Source organism: Achroia grisella, unplaced genomic scaffold (assembly GCF_030625045.1).
Source record: "Achroia grisella isolate CSIRO2021 unplaced genomic scaffold, CSIRO_AGI_Agris_v1 utg660, whole genome shotgun sequence".
Taxonomy (NCBI): Eukaryota; Metazoa; Arthropoda; class Insecta; order Lepidoptera; family Pyralidae; genus Achroia; species Achroia grisella.
Window position 1 is genome coordinate 8281906 of NW_026712984.1, and position 13984 is coordinate 8295889.

A 13984-nucleotide genomic window follows, 5' to 3' on the forward strand; every position below is an offset into this window, starting at 1 on the left:
AATTGGAGTGTCTGTTTGTAATATTGAAATAACCGTTTTTTACTACATGCATATGAATATAAACACGGTGCATACACCAAAATAACATTTTTTACAATTTTTGTCTGTCTATCTGTTTGTTCTGGCTAATCCAAGAAAGGGCTGGCTTTTATCGGCAGGTAGCTTATGTAATAAGGAGTAACTTAGGCTACTTTTATTTTAGAAAAATAAAGTTTAATTCTTCGCAGACGAATTCGCGGGTAGAGCTAGTTATTAATATAATAAATGCGAAAGTATCTCTGTGTGTCCCGCTCTCACATCAAAATTACTGTACCTATTTAAATGAAATTTAATACACATACAGGCTAGACTCTGAGAAAGGTACATGCTACTTTTTAATGCGATTAAAAGGTTGTAAGAGGTGGAAATGGGAGATGACGGGTTGTAGGCAGTATCGACATCTTTAAAACTAGGAGCTTGAAACTTATTTTTTAGGCTCTATATTAAATATAAATCAATATGAACACTGATTAGACTATTTGCTTTTGCAATATCATATGCTGGTGGTCACTCTATTCTCACAAATTTGCAATTTAAAAATGAATCAGTAATATTGTATATAGAGATGTGCAAACTCGTAATAAACACGACTCGAGTTAACTCGAGTTGAAATTCAGGTAACTCGAGTTACCTAGAATAAACAGTTTTTTGTTTTTTCGAACAAGTCTAATGTTTTTGGCCGCAACTAGCCTTGAAAGCTTCACCGAACCATAGGGGGCGAGTAGAAATGGCACTTCAAAGCCGCGGAAGGACTTATGGAACGCATAATCATTTTAATGATAACATAACCGGACGAATATGCGAAAAAAAATTATAACGACCTCAAATCAATATTGAAAACAAGTGAAAATTATGATATGAAATGATCGGAACATTTCATGTCATTGTCAGTTCGATGACAGAATCATGCTCTCGCTCTTTCACTTGATTCGTTATTTTCCAGTTGAATTCTTCCAACTCGAGTTAGCAGAATTCACTGAACTTCAAACACATCTCTAATTGTAAATATGTACAACATTTATTTGAAAAGAATACGAGCTGAGTTTCTTGTCAGTTCTTCTCATTACCTACCACAGTATTTCCCATGACTTAAGAGTGTCAATTTGACGTATAGCGATATGTGTGTTTTGATAACTGTAGTGTAGGGTCCATTTTTTTATTTGCCCCAGGGCCCTTGGTTACCTAACTACGCCACTGCCTTTGAGAACCACTGGTCTGGACATAACACCGTGGAATAGACGTAATGATACTAATGACTCGTTAAGGTTAAGGTCACAATATTGATTGTTTGTAGTCATCAACGAGTAAATATATAGTCTGTGACATTCGTTTATTCACATCAATCACACCAAGCGTAAAGCCATTAATAATATAAAAAAATCCAGTACTATGACTGATGTTGATATAAACTTTCATCATCATCATCATCATCGCAGCCGAAGACGTCCACTGCTGGACATAGGCGATAGGCGAGGCTTCCAGCGATCTTGACCAGATCGTCGGTCCACCTTGCTGGAGGTCTTCCCACGCTGCGTCTTCTGGTCCGTGGTCGCCACTCGAGGACTTGCCCCAACGGCCATCTGTCCTACGAGCTATGTGCCCTGCCCATTGCCACTTCAAAGTCGCAATTCTTCGGGCTATGTCGGTCATAAATTTAGATATAAACTTTGAATGTCATAAATTCAAATTTCTCAAATTCATGTAAGTCTATTACAGACTCTTATGATATATCAAATCTACCGTCAGTTCGGAATGATTTCGAGATGAGAAGAACTGACAAGAAACTCAGCTCGTATTATTTTCAAATAAATGTTGTATATGTTTACAATAATACAGATTCATTTTTTAAATTCAAATTTGTGAGAATAGAGTGACCACAAGCATATGCCATTGCAAAAGCAAATAGTCTAATCAGTGTTCGCAACCCGAACAGACTAGTTCCCACAAGCAGCACCTGTTCACGAGTATGACGGATGTTCCAGCCATTATGATCAGTATATTTTAACAGTGTGAACATTACTGACATGTGTACTACATTTTAAAGATGTTTAATCGATACGATGACCTTCGCTTTGTGTGTCATTAAATGTTTTTATAGTTAATGACACATAAGGAAGGGACGCCCAATGAATAGATAATTTTTTAGTTTAGACATAAAATGGTATAGATTGACAGACTATGTTTATATATGACTAGCTGTACCCGCGACTTCGTACGCGTGGAATTTAACTTTCTTTTTCCAAAATAAACGTAGCCTAAGTTACTCATTACATCTGCTTCATGCCAAAAAAAGTTCCGTCAAAATCGGTCCAGTCATTTCAGAGATTAGCCGGAACAAACAGACAGACAAAAATTGTAAAAAGTGTTATTTTATTGTATGTACCGTATTTATATTCATATGCATGTAGTAAAAAACGGTTATTTCAATATTACAAACAGACACTCCAATTTTATTTATATGTGTAGATTGTGTCATCATCATCATCATCATCGCAGCCCGGAAGACGTCCACTGCTGGACATAGGCCTCCCCCAAAGATCTCCACGACGATCGGTCCTGCGCTGCTCGCATCCAATGCCTTCCAGCGATCTTGACCAGATCGTCGGTCCACCTTGCTGGAGGTTGGGTGTAAATCCATTTGGGGGGATATTGTAGATTGTGTATATAACTGTATTTTGTATGAGAGGAACAACAAAGAGTTTCATTCATTCATTCATTCATTTATTCATTTATTCATTTATTCATTCATTCATTCATTATGTAGACAAACCCTTATTGAGTTTATTACTGATGATACTGTAACAGGTAATGGGCCCAGTGGTATGGTGGCATCCTTCATGCTGGCGGGGAACGTGCCCTACCTCAGGGACATTCCTGAAGACCTACAGATCGATGAGATGCTCAGAGCCAGGTATTAATCAATTTTTATATTACTAGCTTTTGCCCGCGGCTTTGCTCGCGTTAATTTACCCCTTTAGGGGTGGAATTTATCGAAATCCTTTCTTAGGGGATGCCTACGTCATAGTAGATTTATGCATGCAAAGTCTCAGCCCGATCGGTTTAAAATTGACAAAGTTGCATACAAACTTTCATACCCTATTTTATCCCCTTGGGGGTAGAATTAATCAAAATCCTTTCTTAGCGGATGTCTACGTCATAACATCTACCTACATGCCAAATTTCAGCCCGATCCGTTCAGTGGTTTGGGCTGTGCGTTGATAGATCACTATGTCAGTCAGTCACCTTTGAGTTATATATATATATAATGTTATCTATATCTAAATATATAGACATATATATATTTAGATATAGATAACAATATTCTAATGTATACTTAAAAAAAAAAGACAAACACACTTACTAAATATATAAATACGAATTGCGTAAAGTTTTACAACACTACAAATTTTGTCTTAAATCTACCAGAGAAAAGATATAATAATAATAATAAATAAAAAAGGAAAAACAAAACACTTTGTAAAAAAGCTTATGTAAATGATGGTAATAATTTTGTAGAAAAAACTTAAAATCCATAGCGCTGACAATGTTATCTGATTGCACTAAGAATGAGTGCGTAGCGATTTCTATGTTGATTATCTCATGCCTTTTACTTGTTACAGTATATTTATTTATTTAAAACAACATCTATTCAAAAGTGCAACACACAAGTTTCTTGCTCATTCTTCTTGTGATGAGTCTACGTTCCTAATGAGTGGTAGAATCAATATATGACTATTCAAAAGTACTTGTATTGAGTTTATTTGAATAAAGATTATTTATATTCTTTTCAGATTATCAAATTTACCAGAAGGGCAGAGTTTGTATGAAACAGATCTGTTGGAGCTGGCTGAAGGGTTGGAGGGACGCAGTCAGAACCCTATCCCGCTATTGGTAAATAGTAATAATATCTCCGGACAATTAACACAGCGCCATCTAGTCCCAAGCTAAGCAGAGCTTGTGTTATGTGTACTAGACAACTGATGTAAATACATGGATACATTTTTTTTTGTAAATAATTACATATTATACATAGATAACACCCAGACCGATACAAACAATCACTCATGAATACAATTGGTTGTAGCGTGCGAGGAATCGAACCCACGACCATTGGATAGTAAAGCGGTGTGCTAAACCACTAGACCACGGCTGTCAAAATATTTTATTTATTTATTTAATCTTATATATAAAATTCTCGTGTCAGTTTTCGTTCCCATACTCCTCCGAAACGGCTTGACCGATTCTCATGAAATTTTGTGAGCGTATTGAGTAGGTCTGAGAATCGGCCAACATCTATTTTTCATCCCCCTAAATGTTAGGGGTAATCCACTCCTAATTTTTTTTATTTTATTTTAAGGCAAAACAACGTTTGCCGAGACAGTTAGTTCTTATATATTATACATAACTTATAGACTAACATACATAAGAAATAAATCATAAAAGTAAATAAAATAAAGAAAGGCAATCTGCCACGGTAGCGCTGATACGTCACCTTCGGCCAGTAGTCCTCCTTCATGAAGGTGGGCAGCATGTTGGTAGGGACTCGGCCACAAACGCTTTGAAGCTCGCGTTGTGACTCGGCTCCAGTTGCATCACCCTCAATGTCAGGTTACTTACTCCATCTGCCATGATAGCGCTGATATACCACACCTTTCGGCCAGTAGTCCTCCTTCATGAAGGTGGGCAGCAGTTGGTGGGGACCCGCCAGCGTAAACCGTTTGCGCAGGCTGATGCACCATTCCATTATCTATACATGTATACATATAAATAAAATTGGAGTGTCTGTTTGTAATATTGAAATAACCGTTTTTTACAACTTGCATATGAATATAAATACGGTAAATACACTAAAATAACATATTTTTGTCCATCTGTTCCAGCTCTCAGAAATGGCTGGACCGATTTTGACGGGACTTTTTTTTGGCAGGTAGCTGATGTAATAAGGAGTAACTTGACTACTTTTATTTTAGAAAAATAAAGTTAAACTAGCTAGCTTGTCATCCATAAATAAAAAAACCCTGACCACGCCTCAGCAAAGTACTAGATGAGTGAACAAACATACAAATTGTACAGTATCTATAGTGTATTATTATTACTTAATATAAGTAATGATATAGCGACGACTCGCCTGTCATTCTTGATTGCAAGAACTGGTAGGGTTGTCACCTGGGATTAAATTAACTACTTATATTATTACTAGTATTTACCCGCGGCTTCGCTCGCATAACTTCATTACTACATTATTACTGCTAGATCGCGCTGGAGTAGTAAATTGTTGACATTTTACAACATCACGTGTATTTTTAGTGCCGATAAAGAATCTTAAAATTTTTAGAATATGGACTTTGAATAAAGGTATAAATCAGGGATGTTCGGGAGCTCCGTAACCGTAACCGAAACTGTCGGATATCCGATAAAAATATTCGTAACCGAAATAAAAGTTTCGGATAATATCGGATAGGGGCGGAGCCTAATTGAGACACGTTATGTAACCATTTTATTAGCTATTTGTATTTTACTTTTGAAATTTCTTAAAAAATTAATATCCGTAACCGAAATTATCCGAAACTAACGGATAATCCGAAATAATTTCATATCCCCATCCGTATCCAGTATAGTAATCATTCCTATATCCGAAACCTATCCGTATCCGAAATTTCATATCCATATCCAGGTAAGGCACATTGTCCATTAACCACGTGAGGCTTGAGGGGTTTAACAAAAATCACCAAAATTTCACAAGGGGATATCCGTATACCGGATACGGATACGGATGCGCATATGAAATTATTTCGGATTATCCGTTAATTTCGGATAATTTCGGTTACATATTAAATTTTTAAGTAATTTCAAAAGTAAAATACAAATAGCTAATCAAATGGTTACATAACATGTCTCAATTAGGCTCTGCCCCTATCGGATATTATCCGACACATTTATTTCAGATTCGGTTACGGTTACGGATATTTTTTTATATCGGATATCCGATTACGACTGGTAGCTAGCATTCAACCGCGACTCCGGCGACGTTATAGCAATATGCCAGCCCTACGTTTATCTCAAGCTACTGATGTCATGATTTTGATTGGTCCGTCGAGGTCTCTAGCACCAAGTACCTATTGATAATTTAGGCTCGTCGCAAAGTTGATAAGGTACTATTTTTTAATATAATAATAATCTCAGGACAATTTATACAACACCATCTAGACCCAAGTTAAGCTAGCTAAAGCTTGTATTATGAGTACTAGATAACTGATACAAATACATAGATATATTTTTTTTCGTAAATACATACGTCTGGGTATTTTCTATGTGAAAATACACAGACCGATACAAACAATCATACTCAGAATACAAATGTTTGTGTCGTGCGAGGAATCGAACCCGCGACCATCGGAAGTAAGGCGGTGTGCTAAACCACTAGACCACTGAGGTCGTCAAATACGTATGTATGATAATATAATGGTGCACCCTCCTGCGCTAACGGTTTATGGCGGGGCACCAGTGGAGGATGATAAGATGAACATGAGGTCAGGTCAGCCAATCGTGACAAATTAACCAAGGATATTCGGATGGTTTCCAAGGGGAACCGCTTGGAGGTCAGCTGACATGGTACATTACTAGCAATAAGATCATCGGTCCACATTATTAACAATCTACTTTCCCACTTGTGTTGTATCAATTTCAATCACAGTACATAAAATAACTTCTTTGTCAATTTCTCAAAGCTGAGGGCCGAGAACACCAGAAATTCTTCCAAACAATATGCGGTTTTTTTTAACGTATGGGGCTGTTCAAGTATTACGTAAGCAGATTTATCACAATTATTTACCCCCCATCCCCATGTCAGCAAAAGTAAGCAAAACTCTTACCCCTCCCGCCATGCTTACGTAAACATTTCTCAATTAATGTATTGTTTTTTTTAGCAAAGACAATGTGAGGGTTGCCATTCGTGTAAAAAAGTAAATTACGACCAATGACATAATCATCATACAGACTTCCCCACCCCCATGTCATCCAAAATAAGCAAAGAAAAGAACCCCCGCCCCCCTATAGTGCTTACGTAATACTTGAACGGCCCCTATGGTATGTTAAAAAACCTTTCACTTTTTCAAGAATTTAATAATAATGCCACCTCGACAAAGTCACAGCTAGTTTAATACAAAATATAAATAGCTCCAAACGTTTTATCGCCATATTTGAAGCTAGGTAGATCACTATACTACACCGACAAAATCACGGGCACAGCTAGTCTTAAATATACAATTCTCGTATCACAATGTTAGTTACCATACACCGCCGAAACTTGCCGACCGATTTTTATTAAATTTCATATGCATATTCAGTAGGTCTGACAATTAATTTATTAATTTAATTTAAGGCGACGCATCGCAAATATTGACCTCAGATACCTTAACTTTTCTCAGCAATTACAAATCATTCGGGGCTGATATTTAGGTATTTCATTTTTCAGATCTTTGACATCATATTGACAGTTCTCGTTACATAATTGATTAACTTTTGTAGCAGAGAAAAAAATCTCAAAGATTGGTCTTATAAAATATATTTTTGATTGGTGATAAGAAAACGGGACTGATTTAAGACCCGAATTATTCAATATACATTATACTAAATACATACATAAATAGTATAATTCAGATCTTAAACAAAATACGAGATGAGTTTCTTGTCAGTTCTCATCTCGAAATCACTTCGTACTGACGGTAGATTTGACATATCATAAGAGTCTGTAATAGACCTACATGAATGAAGATATTTTGAATTGAAATAAAAAAAGTAAATAGCTCCAAACGATTTCTTACAGTATAGTGTTATTATTCGTTTTTCCGTTCACGCTTGACCTTCGCGAATGTACCCGCAACTGCGAGGTCGGTGGACCAGACCTTGTACGAGATTTAGATCACTCCACTTTATTCTAATGATCGAGACTATGTATTAGCCGCGGCTTCGGCCGAGAATTAATATAAAAAAAAAAATAATTTGAATTTTGAAAAATGTAAATTTGAAACATTTTAATCCTTACAAATATTATGAACTAGCTAATGATCGAGACTATGTACCTGCGTCTTCGTCCGCGTGGAATTTAACTTTATTTTTCTAAAATAAAAGTAGCCTAAGTTATTCCTTATTACATCAGCCACCTGCCAAAAACAGTCCCGTCAAAATCGGTCCCGCCGTTTCTGAGATTAGACTGAAAAAACAAACAGACAGACAAAAATTGTAAAAAATGTTATTTTGGTGTATGTACCGTATTTATATTGATATGCATGTAGTAAAAAACGGTTATTTCAATATTACAAACAGACACTCAGAACCACACACAGACACAGAACAAACAGATACACAGATCTGTTTGTTCCGGCTAATCTCTGAAATGGCTGGACCGATTTTGACGGGACTTTTTTTGGCAGGTAACTGATGTAATGAGTAACTTAGGCTACTTTTATTTTAGAAAAATAAAGTTAATTTCTGCGCGGAAAAAGTCGCATGCACAGCTAGTAAACAATAATGATTCTTACAACTCGTCAGGAAATAAAAAACGAAAACATACCGCGTTGTAGAAACTGAACGGCGCCATCTAGTGACAGTTATATGAACTAAATTTACGGAAGACGATTAAACACCCATAACACTAGGTCTGCTTACTGTAACTAGATGGCGCTGTTTTATTTGTCCTTCGTTCATTCATTCATTCATTCATAATTTAAGAGCTACGCTCTTGTCGGTGGAGCTCTCGCCACTTTCCGCGATCTTCCATCATGCTCTTTAATTCTTGATACGACACGACTCCCATTTTGTCCTCAATTTGTTTGATGTAGCTGTGCCTTGGTCTTCCCCTCCCCCTCTTTCCTTTTATTTTCCCCTCAATAATAAATTTCATGAACTCATCGTGCCGTATCAAGTGTCCTAACATTTCTCCTCGTGTATTTTAATTATTTATTATTTTATTAGAATAGAATAGAATAGAAATTCATTTATTCAAATAAATTTACATTGAAGCACTTTTGAATAGTCATAACATTTTTTTTTAATCTACCGCTCATTCGGAATGCTGTCTCATCACAAGAAGAACGAGCAAGAAACTTGTGTGTTGCTCTTTTAAATAATTTATTCTTACTTACAATTTAAGTTTAAGTGTGTGAATACAAACCACCGATTAATTAATCAATTTATTATTATACTTCCAGATGGATAATCTATTGCGGCCGTGTGCAGATATAGGCGTAAATGCAGACGGTCTGATCGAATGGAAATACGACGTAGAGAAACAGGTAAGGTCAGGTGTACAATTAATGATTAATTAATCACGCTCACTAAAATGTCCAGACATGTGGCGGCGTGGTGGGCCGGGTCATTGGGCTCCCTAAAATACGGTCGAGCGCAGTGATGGCTGCCTCATCCGTCATACTCGTGACCGAGTGCTGCTTGTAGGGTCTGGTCTGCTCTAATCACTATGACTGATTTCCTCTTATTAATTGTTTAACCAGTTGGTTGTATATTCAATATTTTTTCTATTCAAGTATTAAATTGAATAAGTGCTAATCGGTAGTTTGTATTCACACACTTAAACTTAAAAATGTAAAATAATAATAAAATTATTTAAAAGAGCAACACACAAGTTTCTTGCTCGTTCTTCTTGTGATGAGACAGCGTTCCGAATGAGCGATATTGTAATGAATTGATGTGGTCGCTAACTATTGGCCTCATTAATAAGCTCAAAGTCACTCAGAGAGCGATGGAGACGGCTATGCTCGGAGTTTCTCTGATCAAACCAGAAATGAGGAGATCCGCAGACGAACCAGAGTGACCGACATAGCCAGAAGAATTAGTTTTTATAAATTATTATTATACTTGTTAGGCAAAGATGTAACAACTTGTAACCACTGTTAGTGGAGAGATTCTAAATATCATTATATAGTATAAAACAAAGTCGCTGTCGCTGTCTGTCCCTATGTATGCTTAAATCTTTAAAACTACGCAACGGATTTTGAAGCGTTTTTTTTAATAGATTGAGTGACTCAAGAGGTTTTTATTTATTACTAGCTGTTGCTCGCGGCTTCGCTCGCGTTAATTTATCCCCTTAGGGGTGGAATTTCTCAATTCTTTACTTATGATGCCTACGTCATAGTAGCTTTATGCATGCAGGCTGAGACTGATCGATCGGTTTAAAATTGACAAAGTTTCATATAAACTTTCATCCCCTGTTTTATCCCTTTGGGGGTAGAATTAATCAAAATCCTTTCTTAGCGGATGCCTACGTCATAACATCTACCTGCATGGCAAATTTCAGCCCGATCCGTCCAGTGGTTTGGGCTGTGCGTTGATAGATCACTATGTCTGTCACCTTTGAGTTATATATATTTAGATACATGTAAACCCGTACGAAGCCGGGGTGAGTAGCTAGTTAACAATAAAAAAATGCCAGTCCCTATGTGAGAAATAAGATTTTTCAATGCGATCTTCAACGTGTGTAAATATTTTGGTGTTGGTCCAGATAGACCACATAGTGCTGGGCCGGGGTCCGCCGGGGGGCGCGTGGCAGTCGTTCCCAGCTCGCGTCCGCACGCTATCACCCGCCGCCTGGCTCTGCCTGCCCCCACACCGAGCCGCACTCACCGACCGACTACCAGCTCGCGCTGTTGCTGACTACTGCACGCGCTATGTACGAGCCTGCAACCTCACAGTCAGTACCCTCTTTTTTTGGAATACTCTAATGCTGCTGGCCGCAGCTGTCCTTTACAGCTTCACCGGACGATAGGGGGCGAGTGCAGATGGCACTCCAAACCAAAGGAAGGACTTATGGAGCGGCTGAAGGCCAACTCCCGCCTGACGGATACGACTTTAATCTGAGGGCACAGCTAGGAGTTCGAACCTCGGTTCAGGCCGTCGTAATTTCGATCTCAATTTGATTTAGACGAGGGTCGATCGTAGGGGAGTACTCATTTACTTGCAGTAAAACTCCACCAGACAACTCGTTAGGGTGTCTTTACACATACACTCTTACATCATAATAATGAATGTACTTCTTTTTTGATTCGAACTACTCCTAATGCTGTTGGCCGCAGCTGGCATTTACGATAGCGGACGATAGCGGGCGAGTGCAGATGGCACTCCAAACCAAAGGAAGGACTTATGGAGCGGCTGAAGGCCAACTCCCGCCTGACGGATACGACTTTAGTCTGAGGACACCGCTAGGGGTTCGAACCTCGGCTCAGGCCGTCGTAATTTCGATCCCCGTTTGAATTGGACGGGGATCGATTGTGTGGGAGTGCTCTCTTGCTTATTTATTTATTTATAGTCAAATTACACTAGATAACACATTAGCTGCCTTAAACATACGTTCTTCCATAAAGGATGTACTTCTTTTTGGTTTCGGACTACTCTAATACTGTTGGCCGCAGCTGGCCTTTACAGCTTCACCGGACGATAGGGAGCGAATGCAGATGGCACTCCAAACCAAAGGACTTATAGATCTAGATCTTATTTAATATATATTTTTTTTGTGTTTAAATTATATGTATCTGTATGTAGTAAAAAACCCGCATCTTAGTTTTTTTTTATGAGTAATGGGGGCTGCCTGAAAACCAGCGCTGTATAGGTGCACCTCACTAAGGTTGTACTTATATCAGCAACAGCTGAGGCAGCTCCTATTGCCAACTTCCATGTTATTATTAATTTCTTGTTTTGTGTCTTATTGTAAATTGTATTATTTGTGGTATGTTGGCAATAAATCAATTATCTATCTATCTATCTATCTATCTTATGGAGCGGCTGAAGGCCAGTTGGTCTACTTGTCGGCTACAACTTTAGTTTGAAGACACCGCTAGGGTCCGAACCTGGGGAGAGGCCGTCGTAATTACAATCCTTGTTGGATCGAGATTCTTACTAAGACTATTCTAATAGACCTAGATCTATTACTCTTAATTTATTGAAGTTGTTACTTGCTCTCCAACCAGCGGTACAACCGGGAGCTTTACGGAAACTTTAAAGACTAAAGGACTTTGGTTACCCATCGGATAAAATGTGCAAGACCAAAATTTAAAAGAAAATCCTCTAACGTTTAGTTCTTTGTTTTAGCGATACTTTCGCAGCGACGTAGTGGTGACAAGTGTGCGGCCGTGGCCGCGGACCGGGCAGCCCTGTTCGTCTGTCTGTCCCCTCGCCGCTAACTTCTGTGTATCCGGGTGAGTACTGTCCGGTAATATCGAACTCTATGAGGAGGGGTAGATAATTTTTTTTTTATACTACTACAGTGGCAAACAGGGATACGGCTCATCTGATGGTAAATGGTTACAGTAGCCTATGGACGCCTGAAACACCAGGGGTGTCACGTGCGTTGCCGACTCTTAAGAAACCTTAATACACCCTTCTTGAAGAACCCCATGCTGTAGTCTCGTGAGAAAACCTCGGCAGGAAGCTCATTCCACAACCTAAGTGTACGCGGGAGGAAGCTCCTCTGAATAATCTCAGGACAATTCACACAGCAGCATCTAGACTAAAGGTTCCCAAACTTTTTTGTGTCGGAGACCCCGTGCCATATTTTTCGGTTTTGGCTAGACCCCCCATTCTTACCTGGTATTGATTTTTTTTGTAAATTTCTAACTGTAGTAAAGTTTAGTGTTAAAAACATAAAGTAAAAACAAGATGACCACTGTCGTAGACCCCTTGCAGTTTGTCATAGACCCCTGGGGGTCGATATAGACCACTTTGGGAATCACTGATCTAGACCTAAGCTAAGCTAGCCAAAGCTTTTATTATGGGTACTAAATAACTGATACAAATACATATATAAAATTTTTTTTTGTAAATACATACATAATATACATAGGAAACACCCAGACTGATACAAACAATTATACTCATGAATACAAATGTTTGTGCCGCGCGAGGAATCGAACGCGCGACCATCGGAAATAAAGCTTGTACGGACTGATCTGTTCAGGTTGCGAACACTGATTAGATTATTTCCTTTTGCAATAGCTGCAACATCTACTGATGGTCACTCAATTCTCCCAAATTTGAATTTAAATGAATCTGTATTATTGTAAACATGTACAACATTTATTTGAAAAGAATACAAGCTGAGTTTCTTGTCAGTTCTTCTCATCTCGAAATCATTCCGAACTGACGGTAGATTTGACATATCATAAGAGTCTGTAATAGACCTACATGAATAAAGATATTTTGAATTTTTAAATAAAGTAGTGTGTTAAACTTAGATAGTTAAATGAAACGACCAGTAGTTATAAAAGGTAATGTTGTACAGGTACGACGCGGGGTCTGGTCGAGGGTTCCGGTACTTGTGTGCTCGTGTGATAACTGCGAGTGGCGCCGGGCGCGCAGCCACTCTCCAGCCGCACGTGGCTCGGTACGCACTACACGCGCTCGCTCCTCTACAACGAGCGTTACAGCCAGCAGGTACTGTATAGGTATTCTGTAAGCGTTTTATCAAACTCTTTATCAAACTGGCCAAAACATATTTTTTATGGATGATAATGGATGCACCCGCCTGCGCTAACGGTATACACTGGCGGGGCACCAGTGGAGGATGATGAGATGAACATGAGGTCAGGTCAGTTAACACACCGTGACAAATTCACCAGGAATTTATCACGATGGTTTCTAGGGGGAACCGAGTGGAGGTCGACCTAACATGGTACATTGCTAGTAATGGGTCATTACACCCCGTTATATACCCGTTATACCCCAATCCCCTCCCCCCCAAAACAGTTATTGTATAACCCAACCAGTGTTGCCAACTCCAAAAAACTAAAAAACAACAGCTCGCCATTAAAAAAAACAGTTGGTAAAGTGAAAAAAGGCAAATTTCATACTTTCCTCATATAATTAAAATAATATTTTTTTTTAGTTACCAGTAGTCGCGTGTATTGTTATATAAATAATCCCAAAAAAAAAATAAAGT

At 38.4% G+C, this 13984-nt stretch overlaps 1 protein-coding gene across 2 annotated transcripts in view; it reads left to right on the forward strand.

The window, feature by feature from the left end:
• Window positions 1–13984, forward strand: part of LOC131849607 (oxidative stress-induced growth inhibitor 1-like) — a 33811-nt gene that overhangs the window by 17422 nt on the left and 2405 nt on the right. Inside the window, exons 2-7 of one of the 2 annotated variants that reach the window (XM_059199713.1) lie at window positions 2845–2950; window positions 3831–3930; window positions 9249–9332; window positions 10556–10744; window positions 12139–12245; window positions 13328–13479. In XM_059199713.1, coding sequence (XP_059055696.1) covers window positions 2845–2950; window positions 3831–3930; window positions 9249–9332; window positions 10556–10744; window positions 12139–12245; window positions 13328–13479 — 738 coding nt within the window. The remainder of the gene's footprint in view (window positions 1–2844; window positions 2951–3830; window positions 3931–9248; window positions 9333–10555; window positions 10745–12138; window positions 12246–13327; window positions 13480–13984) is intronic. The other variant, XM_059199714.1, reaches the window with a different exon arrangement.